We start from the raw sequence: 16318 nt of genomic DNA, 5'->3' as shown, positions 1-16318 counted from the left end.
ACCTTCCCTTGGGATTTTTCCTGGTCGAACGACTTCCACAGAATTGCCTGACCGAACCACACCACGCCATCCCCCTCAGAAGCAGGCAGTGGCTCAACCCCTCTTTTCCCTTTTTATCTTCCTCTGGTCCCTCTCCTTCTTTCTTTCCTTTTCTCTTCCTCTTTCTCATCTTTGATCCGACAATTGTGACCAATACCCGTTTCTCAATTCCTTCCTCAGTTCTTTGCGCGTTAGCCTCGGCAATTTACGGGCTGTGCTTGCTTACACCCGCCACTTCCATTTTTTTCCGAGCCGACGACGACAACGACGACGACGACAACGACGACGACGACGACGACGACGACGAGAGCTGACTGACCGGCTTTCTTCCTGTGCGCCCATGCCTGACACCATCCATTGAGAAAGGTTACGCTCTGGGAGAGCAGAGAAGAGACAAGTTGGATTGGAAGACCCTCTTTATATCCGAAAGAGAAAGAAAGGGCAGAGACGCCATCATGGTTCTCACACACTCTACCTCGCACACCTACTCGCACCCCTTCCCGACCGTCACCCTCGCCTACTTCCTGAGGTACTCGTCCCCGCGACTCAACCCCTTCGCCTCCCACGTCCTCAGCACCGACACCATCGAGGCCCATGTCGACCCGGAGACGCAGCGGCTTCACACGACTAGGATCCACCTGAAGAAGAGTCGGATGCCGAGCGCAGTGTACAAGCTCCTACCGGCCAGCGTGACGGGCGGGGGATCGGGTGACAAGGCCTCGTACGTCCTCGAGACGAGCGTCGTGGATATTCGCGAAGGCTGGATGAGCAGCGAGAGCAAGAACCTCAACTTTACGGGCGTGCTGTCCGTTGTCGAGAGGCAGAACTTCAGCATCCCTTCGCTAAAGGCCGAGCAGGAGACGGATGTGACCACCAGCGTCATGTTCCGGTCCCGGCTGGGCGAGAAGATTCGCGGCAGCCTCAAGAGCGGCAGTGCCACCAGCGAAAGCGGTGGCGGCTGGCTCTCAGGCCTGGCCGGTGGTTGGGGTGCCAGACGCATCGGCAGCACCATCGAGTCGATGGCCTCCAACAAGACGCGGGACCAGCTGGGCAAGAGCCGCGACGGCATGCGTCACGTCCTCGAGCGTATCCGCAACACGGGCGTCATCGGAGTCCTCGAGACGCTCAGGCGGGAACGCCAGCTGCGGGGATGATGATGACGATGATGACGACTCTTCTTCCCCCTGAGCCCCCTTTTCCATCCTCTCCTGCGTTGCACACGCACACACACACACACACACCACCACCTCTCTCGGAGGCGTGCCAGGGGGCTTGACTGTTCCTCTTGACCGCCATGTGACATTCTCATGTCCCTGGAAAACAGGGAATCGGGAAACCATGTAACCTTTACTGTATACTCCACACTTTTGTTGCTTTTTACTGTCTATCCTAGCAAGGCGCCTTTCTTGGTCTTTTTATTCTGGCTTGTTACTTCTTGTCACACACAATGTTCTTTCGGTACTCTATATATGACTGACTTGGGCGACGGGTTGGGAGAGGATATGCCGCGTGCCACTGTATCGAAACACATTCATTTCTCTCGTTGCACAAGTTGCGAGAAAATGTACAAATTCACCATGTTTACAATTATGTCTCTACCGATGCACTCAGCTCTGTGTGCGTGCGTGCGTGTGTGTGTGTTCCAATTGTCGTTAGAGTATCATGTGATCCCCCAACATGTGAATGTGGTGGCATGGACATTATATACATCAAGATGATTCATATATTTATTATAAATAAATAAAAGCACGCCAAAAAAAAAATAACAATGGGAAAGCTAAGAAATGAAGACCAGATGAGTACGAAGGCCATCCCCCAGATATTAAGTGATTTCCGGTCTTGACCCAGGCGGGAGGATCATAGTCTTGCCAGTCATCACGTCGCAGATTATAGAAGCCCAGCGGGAAAGGATGCCAGCTAAAGATGAAATGATTTTAATATGGCCGGTCCACCTAGGAAGGGGCGTACCCCCGACGGCGGTTATTCCTCAAATTCACCTGTCCGGTTTATTACAATGTTACCGAGTGAGATGATACGCCTCAGAATAGCAGTACGAGTACGGAGTAATAAAGCTACCATCAATACAACAGCACACATCAAGTAATATCCCATAAAGAGGCGTGCAATCGATGCCTATGCAATGATAATACCGCTGGTGCTCTCTGTCGAGGTTTACCATCATCGACTCGTACTGGAGTGGTACGGATACAGGCACTGACTATTATTAATACTGCTTGCTATGACGATGTCATAGCATGCAAGCTCCACACTGTTCTTCCCCTTCTAGCCTGGCCATATTAAGTGCAGTGCAAATAGTACTGTAGGAGAGCTTTATTGCCCCTCCAAGGATTGCAATCAGCCAGGACCGGGGGAGGTGGGAAGCGGTGGGGTGAAATGATCTAATACTCTTTTTTTCTCTTCTTCTCTTCTTATTCCTCTCCCTTCCTCTTCTCCAGCCATCCAGACTCCTCTCCTTATCACGTCTGTCCTTTTCTCGATACAATAGCGAGGCCTCTCTCTCTTCTTCTCTTCTTCTTCTCTCACTTCCCTACAAATCAAAGCGCCCGAGACCGCAGACTTTGTACTCTCTCTCTCTCTCTCTAACCTCTCGCCCCGCTCTTCTCTACACCCCGTCCTCCCGTGGTTCCGCACGCGCAGACCCGACGACGAAGCGATACGGAAACGAGGAAGAACAGATCGCAGGCAGGAAAAGATAGAAAAAGAAAAAAAGGAAAGAAAAAAAGAGAGCAAGGTTGAAGAGGAGGGAACGAGGAAGAAGAGAAAGACAACAAAAATGCCTGAACCTGTCTCGGTGCTATTCGTCTGCTTGGGCAACATTTGCCGATCACCCATGGCCCAAGGAATATTCCAACACATGGCGCAGCAGCCGCAGTACAAGGGAAAGATCGGCAAGGTTGATTCTTGCGGGACGGGTGAGTCTACATATCGAGACGAGATAGAGGAGAGTGATGGACTGCTGACGCTGTGAATAGCTGCTTACCACACTGGCGACATGCCCGATTCTCGGACCCTATCTACACTCGAGGACAACGGCATCCACGGCTTTGACCACGAGGCTCGACGGGTATGTTGAAAGATACCTTGCCACGTCATCCAAGGAGACAGGAAGGAGGGGGGAGGGGGAGGGAGATATAGAGAGAGTGTGCGAGTGTGTGCATGCGTGTGGCTGCTGACACTTTTTTGAAAAAAAATTATACATGATACAGTTCCGGTCGACAGACTTTGACAAATTCGACTACATCTTCGCCATGGACCGGTCGAACCTCTCGGACCTCCAGCGCATGCAGAGGGGCAACCCGGATGCCAAGGCCAAGGTGATGCTGTTTGGGGAGTGGAGCGGACGGCCGGGTAAGGCGGAGACGGTGAGCGACCCGTACTATGGAGGGACGGACGGGTTCGAGAAGGCGTATGAGCAGTGTCTGAGGTTCTCCAAGAACTTTCTGGTAGAGGTCATCGGGGAATAACTTTGTCGAGAGTAATACTATTCAGCGGAGATGGTGAGGTTGAGAGGTTTAGGCGGGATGGGGAAAGAGGTAGATGAACAGAGAGAAGATGATGAGGATGAAGAGGAGGAGTAGTCATGCGAAATGAAATAACAGATAGACTTACAATACTACTACTGCATTTGATTTGCACAGATACCTGAACCAACCATGATGATGGAGCACAGCATTTCACGTGTCATGATGGCCCCCCTCCTCGGGTTATGATTGTCACGAATACGAAACCGCTGCACTGCCATTGCAGAAATAGAACAAAGCTGTAGTTCTGGAACTGCTTGGACGATTTACTTGTACATGAAGGAGAAGAGATTAGCATTGATATTAAGAGATCAATACTGCTCTTCTTTTTTTGGTATATATATATATATATATATTATATATTGGCGCGCGCCTAGGACTAAAGAATGCCATTTGGTTGTAGTAGTATTACATAGTCGTATAATAATAATACGGAGTAGAATGACAGGACAGGGGACAGGAGAGAGGCTGCGTCATTGGCTGGAGAGTACTGGCGCCTTGGTAGACGATGACAGTGAAACAATACGAGTGTATTCTTAGAAAAAAAGAGTCCGAGATCTAATACCAGAGACTAGTAACGGTACCTAAAGGTTAGTTCCGGATATCAGTTAATTTATCGAGGAAGACAGTCATAAACAGTAACAGGTTGCTACTTTTAGAATCATTGACCTTTTTGGTCTCTATAGACGCATCACGGAGTACGGGACCTATACATGATATGGTACTACTACCTCTACTGTCAATCTGTGTTACTGAAGTTGCAAGTGTACGGCTAATTCCATCAGTCATCAACATCACGCACGAGCAACGTGCAGCTGCGGGGGCGCAAATCAGGAAAGAACCAAAAGGTCCCTCCTTCCTTTGACCAAGTAGAGCTCCGTCTCTCTCTGTCTTCTTCCCCGCCCGACCCCTCAGTCTCTTCTTTCTCCTCTACGACTCTACGAGTGCTACGAGTACTTTTTGTACTTTCCAGTTCTCTCCCTCTGCATCTATCCATATACGAGAAAAAAAAGAAGAAAGAAACTCTTTGTCATTGCTCAAGTATATTTCCTTCTTCTGTTTGCATGGAAAGGTTGCTCTTCTGTTATTAATATTGCTCCTTTTGCGAACATTTTCTTGCTCTATCGCTGGGGCCCCTATCTCGCTCGTCTCTCTGACTCTACGACACAACGTCATAACCAACCAACCCCTCACCTGCTACGGAACGCGCAAACGACAATGGGTGATCTCGCTGGCCGAAAGGTGTTCAAGGTCTTCAACCAAGATTTTGTTGCCGAAGATCGATACACTGTCACCAAGGAGCTCGGTCAGGGAGCCTACGGTATCGTCTGGTGAGTTTACCGTGTTTTCCTTCTTCTCCAACACTCACCTCTCTCCCTATCCTCCCCCCCCCCCCCCCCCCCCCCCCCCCACCCCGCCAATGCGCTGACGATGAACAAATGATGGGATAAAAAAACAGCGCTGCCGTGGATAACACCACTGGCGAGGGCGTCGCCATCAAGAAGATTACCAATGTTTTCAGCAAAAAGATTCTCGCAAAGCGCGCCTTGCGTGAGATTAAGCTCCTTCAGCACTTTCGAGGCCACCGCAACGTGTGTTTGCCCCTTCTTGTCTCTTGTCACCCCCACTCCCGAGTGTGTTGTGTCTCGTCTAACCCGACCATGCTCTCTCTAGATAACATGCCTCTACGACATGGACATCCCGCGTCCCGACAACTTTAACGAGACATATCTATACGAGGGTCAGTTAACTAGAAGATGGAGAGACAGAGAGAGAGGGGGGGTGGGGATTCAGGGCTGACTGCAGAGCAGAACTCATGGAGTGCGACCTCGCTGCCATTATCCGGTCTGGTCAGCCTCTTACCGACGCCCACTTCCAATCCTTCATCTACCAGATCCTCTGCGGCCTCAAATACATCCACTCGGCCAACGTTCTCCACCGCGACCTCAAGCCCGGAAACCTCCTCGTCAATGCCGACTGCGAGCTCAAGATTGCCGACTTTGGCCTGGCCCGTGGCTTCTCCATCGATCCGGATGTCAACTCGGGATACATGACCGAGTACGTCGCCACCAGGTGGTACCGCGCTCCCGAGATCATGCTCAGCTTCCAGAGCTACACCAAAGCTAGTACGTCTTAACCGGGTGCAGATGCGGGGAATATGGGTGAAGAGAGGGACGAGAAGACCGAGAGGGAAGGAGAGAGGGAAGGAAGGGAGAAGAAGACATCAGCTGACCCGTGATGCTTACAGTCGACGTCTGGTCCGTCGGTTGCATCCTCGCTGAGCTCCTGGGTGGCAGGCCATTCTTCAAGGGCCGTGACTACGTCGACCAGCTCAACCAGATCCTTCATATTCTGGGCACGCCGAACGAGGAGACGCTGAACCGCATCGGTTCTCCCCGCGCGCAGGAGTACGTGCGCAATCTGCCGTTCATGCCCAAGAAGACCTTTCCGAGCCTGTTCCCCCAGGCCAACCCGGACGCCCTGGATCTCCTGGACAAGATGCTGGCCTTTGACCCGACCAGCCGCATCAGCGTCGAGCAGGCCCTGAAGCACCCGTACCTGCACATCTGGCACGACGCCTCGGACGAGCCCGACTGCCCCACCACCTTCAACTTCGACTTCGAGGTCATCGACGACGTCGGCGAGATGCGCAACCTCATCCTCGACGAGGTCCACCGCTTCCGCCAGACGGTCAGGACCGCGCCCGGTGGCTCTAACCAGGCTGCCCTGGCCGCACAGCAGCAGGGTGCACAGGTGCCCATACCTAATGATGGGAGTGGCAACCAGTGGACTACCGAGGATCCTCGTCCCCAGGAGTATGCGAGTCACGGCAACGGACTGGAGCAGGACCTTGCCGGTGGTCTTGACGCCGGGATGAGGTAGGCTTCCTCCCTCCTTCTTTTTCTTTTTCTCCTCTCTCTTTCCAAATTTAGCCCCGAGTGTTTTTGAGAATAGGGAAAAAAGGGGAGGGTGAGTGTATTGAGTCTGCTGTTTTCTCTTTCATCTCATAGCCATCCAGATTACGTTATTGGATTTCTACTTTTCTTTGGGCGGGGTCTCTTGAAACTTTCTGCGTCTTCTTCTTGGGCGGGTTCTCAATGAAGAGCCGACCAAACTCATCCCCCCTTTATATATATATATATATATATATATGCCGTCTCCTTTATTGTTACATGTCTGGTACTCTTAGACTGCATATACTGTTTTTGGCTGGAGTCAGGTGAAGAAGAGAAAAAGGACAGAAGGATGAATGGATTAAACCGGAGAGCCAGGCCGTGACGGTGGAAGCAGTACGATGGTGAATAGAATAAGCTGTAATATAGTGAGGGTCATGTGTGTGTGTGTGTGTGTACGTTCATCACTTATTAGCCGCCATGTTGTTTGTTGTTGCTATGAATGCATGGCCACGACTACAATTCCGAAGCTGTACAGCATTGAACCATGCTGCAATGTACGATTCCTAGCCCTCTTATTTGACATTATCGCGATTGATCAAACGCATGGCCATCCATATGCAGCGGCATGTCGTGCAATCGGTCATAGACGTGTGGCCTGTAATATATTACTACTAATTTTACGATTCGCAGCCGCCCGATCGGGTTCCCGTGGTGCGTGGTGAAACGTCCGAGTCTCGGGATTGGGTTGACGATGGCCAATGAATCAGTTGAGAGAGATTTGGATTCTGACGGGTATTGATTATTATTAATATAATAAGGTGTAAATAGATATTCATAACAAACAACGGGGGAGAAAAAAAAATAGACGATTCAATATCAGATGAATTTCTTTTTTTTTTCTCTTTTTAATGGGGGGGTTTTTTTTTTTTGTGAGAAAGAGTGAGTATTGACAACTGATTCCCGCTTTTGGTCTTTTCTAATAGTCTAAAATACCGATGCAACTGATTCTGTAGAGACCGACAAGAAGAGAAAAGAAATGAAAAGAAGAAAACTCCCCAAGTGAAAGACAAGAAACTGTGCTGAAGATTATTGTAACTAAGAGTGAAAATAGACATGATGGGGGAAGAAAACGCCAATTATTTTCGCCTTTTCCTCCGAGAAAAGAAAAAGAAAAGAAAAAAGACGGAGGAATGAAGAGAGCAAAGAAGACAGAAGTGTGAATCACTCAAAGAACCAGTACTGAGCCGTATAAGTGGTACTGTCTCGACCCTCCTCGGAGCAGCCATGCGAGGCACCGCCGACGGTGGTGACGCGGTACAGCTCCTTGGCCCCGTAGGTGCCGTCCTTGGGCCCTAGGCGGAGCCAGCTGACGGCGCCGGTGCCGTCGACGCCCTTGTCGGCCGTCTTGGGCGCGGGGACCTCCTGGTCCTTGGACCCGACGTAGTCGAGGTCGGAGAGGACGAAGTTGGGCACGCTGCTGGCGTCGAAGAAGTGGTGGCCGAGGAAGGGGATGGAGCCGGAGAAGGCGGCGGAGGACAGGGAGGAGGGCAGAGCGGCGGCGGCGGCGTCGGCATCGATCTCGAGGGGCGCGTCGGCCGGGAAGGGGGCGGCGGCGTCGGCACCCTGGTGGATGATGCCGGCCGAACCCGTCAGGGCGGACGAGTCGAGGTTGAGGGGCACGTCGCAGCCGTACATGGCCGTCACGCCGAGCTGCTGGAAGGCGGCGACGGACGGGAGGGAGCGGTAGGTCTGGCCGGGGTAGAGGTCGGTGATGTCGTAGAGGACGGCCAGGGCGCCGGTGGCCTTGGGGGTGGCGTCGACGCCCGCGCAGGTGTAGTTCTGGATGCCGAAGCCCAGGGCAATGTGCTTGAGGGTCAGGTTGCCGGACGGGGCCTGGAGCTCGGTGTCTGGACGGTGTCAGACGGGAGAGGAAGCAGAAGAAGCAGAAGAAGAAGAAGAGATGGAGGGAGGGGGTAGGGGGGGATGTGCGAGGGAAGGTGAAGAGCAGAAACGTGTAGAGAGGACATGCGAACGAGGTGAGGATGAACAGAGGGATGTGAAGAAGACGTGCGAACGGAGTGAGGATGAAGAATAAAGATGGAAAAAAAAAAAAAAACGTACCACCGCCTGTAGAAGGAAGACTTGGCTTTGGACGGCCAGCACTGCATGATGAAGCATCGGTGATGGGAGAAGCACCTGCTAGCAGAGCTGTGGCGAGGTTGATGAATGACTTGGCAATCATATCGGCGCTGTGTGTTGTTGTTGGAAGAGATGTGTTTTCTTCTTCTTTCTTTTTTCTTTCGTTCTTTCCTTTTCTTTAAAGAAAAAAAGAGAGAGATGACAAGATGAAAAGTTGTTCTGATCGAGGTTGGAGTGTCGCTGTCGTCGTCGTAATAGTTGATATAGTAGTGGTGATGGGATATTGAGATGCAAGTGGTCCGGCCAAGACTAGAAGGAAAAGTAAGACGACGATAGGAAATCGACAAAGGGAAGATGGAGAGAAAAATGACAGGAAAAAAAAAAGAGAAAAAAAAAAGGAAAGAGAAGAAGAACCAGAACGCTGGAATATGATATCAAGTCTTCTATCTTGTTGCTGATGAATAGAACAAAGGGGACGGCGGGGTTCAGAAGGAGCATGCATGTCTTATACATGGATCGATGGGCAAGCATGTAGACGATGTTGTGTGTGTGTGTGTGTGTGGGTGGGTGGGTCCCTACAGGCGAAGGAAGCGAGCAAGTATGTATCATTACGGAGTACTACGGAGTATCACGTACCTGAGTAGGCGCCCTACCTAGATTGCAAGGAACAACACACGCAACCCCCTGTCAATATCGAGGCGGGACAAGATGGATGGCTGGGGAGAGGAGACATTCATCGTGCGTGCGTGCGTGCGTGTGTGTGTGTGTGTGTGTGGAGATCTAGCAGACACTCTGGAGAGAGAGAGAGAGGGAGAGAAGAGAGGGGAGGGTCTCGTCTGGGCGCGGCCCACGGGCGCCTGCCCATCCCAATCATTTGCAGATCGAGCGGTTGCGCATCTTGGCGATTCGTTATATCCGTCCGTCTTCTTTCCAGGCATGCCTGTCCGTTCTCCTTCTCTTCTCGCGTGTCTATGTCTTCTGATGAGGACAGGTAGAATAGGCTGACGAGTCAAAAGTCCGTGTCAACCCCATGTTTGGGGAGAAAAGAAAAAGAAAAAAAAAAAGGCCCCGGAATCTCTGCCGTTTCTTCTTCCCTCCCTCTACTTTCAGATAGATTACTTGCCGTTACTCCGTCTGCAGGGAAACGGGCGAGGCCGGTTGGTTGCAGGCCGAATAGGACAGAACAGGAAGAAGCGAGAAAGGTAGCCTCCTCCCCTCAGCGAGTAGCCGCCGAGCGCGCTTAGGTCCCATGCTCGTCGGCTGATTGGCTGGTAATGAGGGGTAAAAATAGAAACGAGGTCTCTTGAGTGGTCAGATTAGCGGATTTCCATGCGGGGCCATCTCCTCTCTCTCCCGATATCATCCAGTAGCAGCAGCTTGACAGATTTTTTTTTATCTCTTTTTTTTTTTTTAAAAAAAAAAAAAAAAAAAGACTAAAAAGGAGGAATTGGGGTTAATTATATCTCATGATTGTTTTTAGCCCACTTATTGAGGAGAGAGAGGGGGAGAGGGGGGGGGGGGGGGCGAAGGAGGAAATCTCTATCTAGCTGGCAATGGTGTTGGCCAGGGGGGGGGGGGGGGGGGGGGGAGGGGCGCGATAAGATTATAATGGAATGGATAAATCAATAAATCAATGATAAATCAATGAGATTCATTTGTTGCTAAATTCAGCCTCTTCACGGCTTCCTCTTCCGAACTGTCTGTTGGTCCTTTTCTTTTCTGATATGCAGACAGGGATGCGAGTTATTACTTGCGAAAGTCCTGCGCATATTTACCCCATTGAGTAAAGAATGTCATTTCCACTGCAGTCCAAACTGATTGACGGGTCTGCTGTTGGTTCCAGACTTACCGTCTGGATGTATGTAGATATATCGTGAATGTGTGTATTGCGTGACATGTCAAGTATCCCACCCCCATGTCGTCTTGCCTCTTATCCATCTTTCTTCCCTCGTATCTCAGTCCGACTTTGTTTCTCATCTTCAACGTAAAACTTGAATTTGTTTTTGCAGCATTGACATTGCAACGAATCTGCATGGTAACATGACATCTCCAGTCTCTCACACAAACACCCGCCTCCCCCCCTCCCCCCCCATTGAAACTACTCTTGCAACATTTCTGCCTTCTTGCCGTTTCATCCGTCGGGCTTCAGCGTCTGATCTTGCCGTGTACCCGTCATCTTGTATCACTAGAAGAGTGTTCCATATCCATAGCCCTCACATTTCTGGAGTAGCCACCAAAATCAACTCACCACTCTAGATGTTCAGAACCAGATAGAGGGCGAAGAAAAGAAGGAAAGAAAGGGAAAAAAAAAAAAAGAAGAAGAAGAAGAAGAAGAAAGAGTCAACCTCGAAATCCACAAAGAGGTTGGCCAACAGTTTCCAAAAAAAAAATCCAAAAAATCCCATCATTATCAGCAGCTACAGGGTAGATGATCTTCACCAACTTGGCACTAATCTGAGTGGGGAACTTCATGGAAACATCGCAGCTCCTGACGTAAGGAGCAACCATCCAAACACCTCCCAACATCCCTCCAACGCACACACGCACAAGACACGTCCGTGCCATCCATCCTCATCTTCCTCGAGAGGTCACCTCCCAAATCCAGGCACAACATTACAGAAGACAACCGCCAAAAAAAAATGTCATCACGCAGACAAGCCCGAGGCGAATACATTGAGACGGTAAGCTCAAGCTCAAACCATACGCACACGCACACACTCTCTCTTCCCCATATCCATCCTCCTTCCCTTTCAAATCTTTCCAAACTCTTTTTACTTATTATAAAAAAAACAGGACAGCGGGAACAAGGTATCGCGCAAGGCCAACCTCCAGGGAACGCAAAACATCATGCTGGGTGGCAAAGCCGTGATCCAACCCGAAGTCATGATCCGCGGCGACCTCGTACGAACAGCACCATCAACATCCTCTTCGTCATCGTCATCGGGCGGCGGCGGCAGCGGCGGAGCAGCAGCAGGAGCAGCAGGAGCAGCAGCAGCAGCAGGAGGAGGAGGAGGAGGGGGGTCGGCAGCACCGAAAGCACCGACGGCGCCGGCCAACACCACGGCCGTGGCCATCGGTCGATACTGCTTCCTGGCCAAGGGGGCTCTCCTCAGGCCCCCGGGGAGGATGTACCGAGGTTCCTTCACCTACATGCCACTCCGCATGGGGGACCACGTCTTCGTCGGCCAGGGGTCCGTCGTCCAGGCCGCCACGGTCGGGAGCCACGTCCACATCGGGAGGGGCTGCACCGTCGGCCAGTTCGCCATCATCAAGGACTGCGTCAGGATCCTCGACGGCACCGTCATCCCGCCCAACATGGTCATCCCCAGCTTCTCCATCGTCGGCGGCCAGCCCGCCCGCCTGCTGGGGGAGCTGCCCGAGGGCGGCGGACAGGAGGACTTTGAGCTCAGGGATCTGTACAAGACCGTCGGTAACAATCCGCAGCCGCCGGCGCCGTGACGAGAGTCCGGTCCCCAGGATATATATACATATATATACGACTACCAGCACGATACCCCCACGATTTAACCAGATACCCGAATCCAAATACCTAAGACGACCAGACGAACCTAGAACATGTATATATCCACTGTCACTGCACTTCATCTCATCCGTCAATCGATCACGGCTATTGTACATGATAAGAATGCAGTTGCCAAGCCGAATCCGGCCATGAGCTCAGCCGAGAGAGTCGTCAGCGCACGGGAAAACTCCGCCGACCTCTCCATTGCCATACGACCTTTTGATGCTCAGCACTGTGGCGTACGTCCCGCCGATGATGATGAGCAAGCCGGCGAGGAGCATGAAGCAGGCAACAGGGTGAGCGGCGGCCCTCTTCCATCCCTCCCTGTAAACTTGGAATGACGCCATGACGAAGTTGGCCTGCGGCTCCGTGTTCTCCGTGCCCCTGGATGCGGTTGGGTCTCGAGCAGCCTTGACCGGACCTCTGGCCAAGAAGAGCAGGATCGTGAAGCCAGGGATGACGTTGGTCAATACAGGCTTGACGAGGGCGCCGACCAGACTGAGGAAGTCGCCAAGAAAGGGGACTACACCGACAATGATGAAGCCAAAGACTACCGCCGCCGTCACAGCACCTACCCAGACGGTCCAGCGCTGCACCGTGTTGGACTGCAGGTCCGCCGTGCCTCGCCAAATGCGGACAAGGATGTACTTGGCGGCAATGTGACTGTAGAGAATGGCCGTGACTACAAGACCGAGAAGTGCAATACCGTGCGACACCTTCTTGATGAGGGTCCCGGCGGATCCCAACGCCGGATTGGCAATGCACTGACCGACCTTTCCGTAGACGATGCTGGCGGTCACGATGCAGGTTGCGACGATGAATGTCTGGCCTAGAAGTAGGGAGCGCGTGAACTGGCGCGAGTCCTCCATCTCGGCGGATACGGAGAAGAAGGCCCCCGATGCGCCGACGGCAAAGAGCTGGATCGAGATGGCCGTCATGGCTTCAGAAAGAGTGCGATTGGGCGTGGCATGCATGTTCAGATCGATCGAACCCGTCGACGGGGCGGCAGCGGGTCGGTCCTTGGTCAGCACGGCGAAGGCCACGACGCAGACGGAGGTCAGGATCGACCCGACACTAGCCCGGCTGATCCAAGCCATCTCTTCAAGGCCCCGAAACCAGATGCCGATGAGGAAGGCCAGAGCGAGCGGTACCGAGACGAAGAGCGTAGTGCAGATTGCGTGATCCGACAGCGCGTTCAGAGCGACTGACGTGGTCAGAATGCCGGCTCCGGCCGTCATGGCCAGGTAGATGTAGTAGATGAAGCCAACCATCTCCTTCCCGCTACGGCCCAACATGAGCTCCGCGGCGTCGGCGATGCCGCGCATCCCGGGGTAATATTGGCGGGCGTTCCCGCAGCAGCATCCGGCAAGTGTGGGCGATGCATGCCAGGAGAAGGAAACAGAGGATCCCAGGAAAGAAACCCAGCGTGTGGAAGGTTCTCGGGAGACTAAGCGCACCGAGGCCAATCTGGAACTTGGCCATGAGCACGGCTGCACCCATACAGCCCAGGTCACGGACGTTGGCATCTCCATCGCTTGTGGAGAAGAGGTCCCGGGCTGTAGGCTGCGCTGCTTGGGAGTCTTGGGAAGCGTACATGCAGGCTGGTGCGTCTGTCGGCACCGGGGTCACCTCTGCTGTTGCTGGCCCCAAGCGAGACGTCTGGCTCGTGCCTGTCACCTATGGATGCTGGATGCTTGTGGACGGTGAATGGTAAACGGACGGTGCAGATAAGATCAACCTTGGATGTGTTTGCGTATCAGAACGGGGAAGACGAAGATCGATCTTGGAGATGCCGTTGAGGGAAATGATAAGGGGTCGATTGCCACGCAAACCTCCAGGGAAGGGGCAACTGACCGGTGACTTCCAACCCGCCTGGCCATCACCCAGTTTCGAGGAAGGAACCACGTCGAAGGTATTGCCATCTTGCCGACAACCACCTGCGCACGGCCGACGACAGAGAACAGTGAAACGGCCAGCCTTGGGCCCCTATACAATCCTTGCAGGTCTCCCGCCTCTCGGGCTCCCGTCTCCCGGGCTCCTCTTCAGAAGGTATGCCGCCTCGTAGCACCTCTAGGCCAACGGCTTCACGGTGGCTCAGGATTTGGGGTTGCTTCAGTTCCCGTTTGTGGTAACATTCTGCCCGATGAGCCAATCATATGGCAAGCTGTACATGGTCGTCTCACAGCACTACGAGTAATACATGAGTAACAATACATAGAGTAATAATGCATAGAGTAGTAATACACAGAGTAATAATACATAGAGTAATATATTAATTAGTGTGCGAGAGTATAAGTAGGAAATTTCGTCATCACTGGCGGCCAGCCTCACCAATCTACCGCGATGGCAGCAAATCTGCTCCGTTCCTTTACAAGATCCATGCCGCGATACGAGAATTGCAGCTTACTCGAATACTTCTACAAGGATTACGATCCATTACAAGAAGCGAGCCCCGATATGAGAGATCCGTATCTGTTCCAATGCGGATGCGTGCTGTCGAAGGCGGCGGAGGTGGTTCAGAAGGCCATGTCTAGTAATGATGATACACCATGATTGGAGATGGCACCATTCAAGCAGTTTCTGATGTTGTATACCAGTGAAAAACAATTTTCGCATGTCAAATTTTTCTTCTCCGTGATTTACATGGTCTGGCATGCTAAGACGCCACTGCCTGATGGACTCTACCCTCTCCAGTTTCTCTCTCAACGCCACGCCCGCCCAAATGCACCAACCGTTCATCTCAATGCTCCGATACAACGTTGACATCTCCAATCATGAATGAAATAAAGAAAAGGAAAAGGCGAAAAAGAAAAGAAGGGGAAAAAAAAATATCCCGCTGAAAAGAAAAAGGAACAAGCCTGGTCTCTACTGCTACTCCTTCAAGATGCCATTCTGACGAGCAGACCAGGTGGCGATGAGGTCCATGAGAGGAGGGGACAGGGCGTCAAAGGTTTCCAGCCCGATGGACCTGAGCTCGGAGCGGACCTGGTCCATCTTGGTGGCCGGGAAGCCCTGCTCGACGATGGAGGAGACGAAGGCGGCGAACTGGGGCTCCTGCCAGCCCTCCGTGTCGGAGAGCTCGACGTGGACGAAGTCGAGGCCCTTGAACGGGTGGTCCTTCTCGATGCGGCCGAAGAGGTGGACGCCGCACTCGACGCAGGCGTTGCGCTGGATGGCGGCGCCGGGGTCGACGACGTACAGCTTGTCGGCGTTGGCCGTGACGTGGACCTGGTCGCGCGGGATGACGCCGATGATGGAGAAGACGGCGCCCTGGGGCTTCCAGCACTTGGAGCAGCCGCAGGCGTGGTTGTGGGCCACGTTGCCGTCGAGCGTCACCTCGACGGGCGCGGCGCGGCAGTGGCACCGGAGCTTGCCGCCCGCCGTGAACTTGGGGTCGCCCCGGGTGAGGCCGCTGTCCAGGGCCGGGTGCAGAGGGATGCTCAGCTTGGTCGCCTTCTTATTCTTGCTGTAGTACTGCACTGCCACGGCGGCGGCGAGGACAACCACCGAGGCTGCCACCGCTGTCGCCGGCTTGGAACGTCCCTTGATCTCGGGAATCATTGTCGTCCGGGGGGGGGGGGGGGGGGGGGGGGGGGGAGGTTTTGGGGGCTTTGGAAGAGAAGATAGAGAAAGAAGATGGATTCCGGTTCCGGTCCAGATGGTAATAAGAGGATAGAAAGAGAGAGAGAGAGAGAGAGGGAGAGAGAGAGAAGGGAGAGGAGGGAGAGGAGGAGAAGACAACCTTGACTTACTTCTCTTCTCTTTTTCTTTTTATATCCTACGCTCGTTTATACGTCATGTCCAATGAGATAAGGGCGGCATGATACGGGAACTCAACAAGTTCCAATCACACCGAGGGCGGAGACGATGGCGTCTAAGGAGGGGGGGGGGAGAGAGAGAGAGAGAGAGAGAGAGAGAGAGAGAGAGAGAGAATAAAACATGCCGAAGCCCGTCTGCTTCCCGAACGTCTCCGACCCTAATTTTGGGGAGGATGCTGTTGTAACTCATGTTCAGGTATATACATTAAACATGTAGAATTTATGTAGATGTACTGTCATCTACACAGACAGAAACACCCTAGCCAACTCTTTAGCGGACTATACGTGCCAGGTTGGATGTATTCCGTACTCTCATCCGTGTGCTTTGTTTCCGTCTGCTCCATTCCTCTACTTTCTTCC

The 16318-nt window shown here is 52.7% G+C and overlaps 7 protein-coding genes across 7 annotated transcripts; 4 read left to right on the top strand and 3 right to left on the bottom strand.

The window, feature by feature from the left end:
• Nucleotides 1-494: 494 nt before the first annotated feature.
• On the top strand, nucleotides 495-1193 carry GMORB2_3409 (4-amino-4-deoxychorismate lyase; the record flags this gene model as incomplete). Its single annotated transcript, XM_035465385.1, has 1 exon — nucleotides 495-1193. The coding sequence occupies one exon, from the start codon at nucleotides 495-497 to the stop codon at nucleotides 1191-1193; it is 699 nt and encodes a 232-aa protein (XP_035318650.1).
• A 1640-nt stretch (nucleotides 1194-2833) lies between these two features.
• GMORB2_3408 (low molecular weight phosphotyrosine protein phosphatase) lies at nucleotides 2834-3524 on the top strand (the record flags this gene model as incomplete). Its single annotated transcript, XM_035465384.1, has 3 exons — nucleotides 2834-2972; nucleotides 3033-3124; nucleotides 3267-3524. The coding sequence occupies 3 exons, from the start codon at nucleotides 2834-2836 to the stop codon at nucleotides 3522-3524; spliced, it is 489 nt and encodes a 162-aa protein (XP_035318649.1).
• Nucleotides 3525-4799: 1275 nt separating this feature from the next.
• Nucleotides 4800-6464, top strand: GMORB2_3407 (uncharacterized protein; the record flags this gene model as incomplete). The annotated part of the gene is made up of 5 exons (XM_035465383.1): nucleotides 4800-4912; nucleotides 5041-5173; nucleotides 5256-5322; nucleotides 5393-5707; nucleotides 5830-6464. The coding sequence occupies 5 exons, from the start codon at nucleotides 4800-4802 to the stop codon at nucleotides 6462-6464; spliced, it is 1263 nt and encodes a 420-aa protein (XP_035318648.1).
• Nucleotides 6465-7699: 1235 nt separating this feature from the next.
• Nucleotides 7700-8720, bottom strand: GMORB2_3406 (Protein of unknown function (DUF3455); the record flags this gene model as incomplete). The annotated part of the gene is made up of 2 exons (XM_035465382.1): nucleotides 7700-8385; nucleotides 8600-8720. The coding sequence occupies 2 exons, from the start codon at nucleotides 8718-8720 to the stop codon at nucleotides 7700-7702; spliced, it is 807 nt and encodes a 268-aa protein (XP_035318647.1).
• Nucleotides 8721-11256: 2536 nt separating this feature from the next.
• On the top strand, nucleotides 11257-12076 carry GMORB2_3405 (dynactin 5; the record flags this gene model as incomplete). Its single annotated transcript, XM_035465381.1, has 2 exons — nucleotides 11257-11298; nucleotides 11411-12076. The coding sequence occupies 2 exons, from the start codon at nucleotides 11257-11259 to the stop codon at nucleotides 12074-12076; spliced, it is 708 nt and encodes a 235-aa protein (XP_035318646.1).
• Nucleotides 12077-12295: 219 nt separating this feature from the next.
• GMORB2_3404 (uncharacterized protein) lies at nucleotides 12296-13465 on the bottom strand (the record flags this gene model as incomplete). Its single annotated transcript, XM_035465380.1, has 1 exon — nucleotides 12296-13465. The coding sequence occupies one exon, from the start codon at nucleotides 13463-13465 to the stop codon at nucleotides 12296-12298; it is 1170 nt and encodes a 389-aa protein (XP_035318645.1).
• A 1546-nt stretch (nucleotides 13466-15011) lies between these two features.
• Nucleotides 15012-15701, bottom strand: GMORB2_3403 (S-(hydroxymethyl)glutathione synthase; the record flags this gene model as incomplete). Its single annotated transcript, XM_035465379.1, has 1 exon — nucleotides 15012-15701. The coding sequence occupies one exon, from the start codon at nucleotides 15699-15701 to the stop codon at nucleotides 15012-15014; it is 690 nt and encodes a 229-aa protein (XP_035318644.1).
• Nucleotides 15702-16318: the final 617 nt, after the last annotated feature.

Source organism: Geosmithia morbida, assembly GCF_012550715.1.
Source record: "Geosmithia morbida isolate 1262 chromosome Unknown scaffold_18, whole genome shotgun sequence".
NCBI lineage: Eukaryota > Fungi > Ascomycota > Sordariomycetes > Hypocreales > Bionectriaceae > Geosmithia > Geosmithia morbida.
Note: the sequence above shows the minus strand (reverse complement) of the source record. Positions and strands in the feature narration are given on the sequence as shown.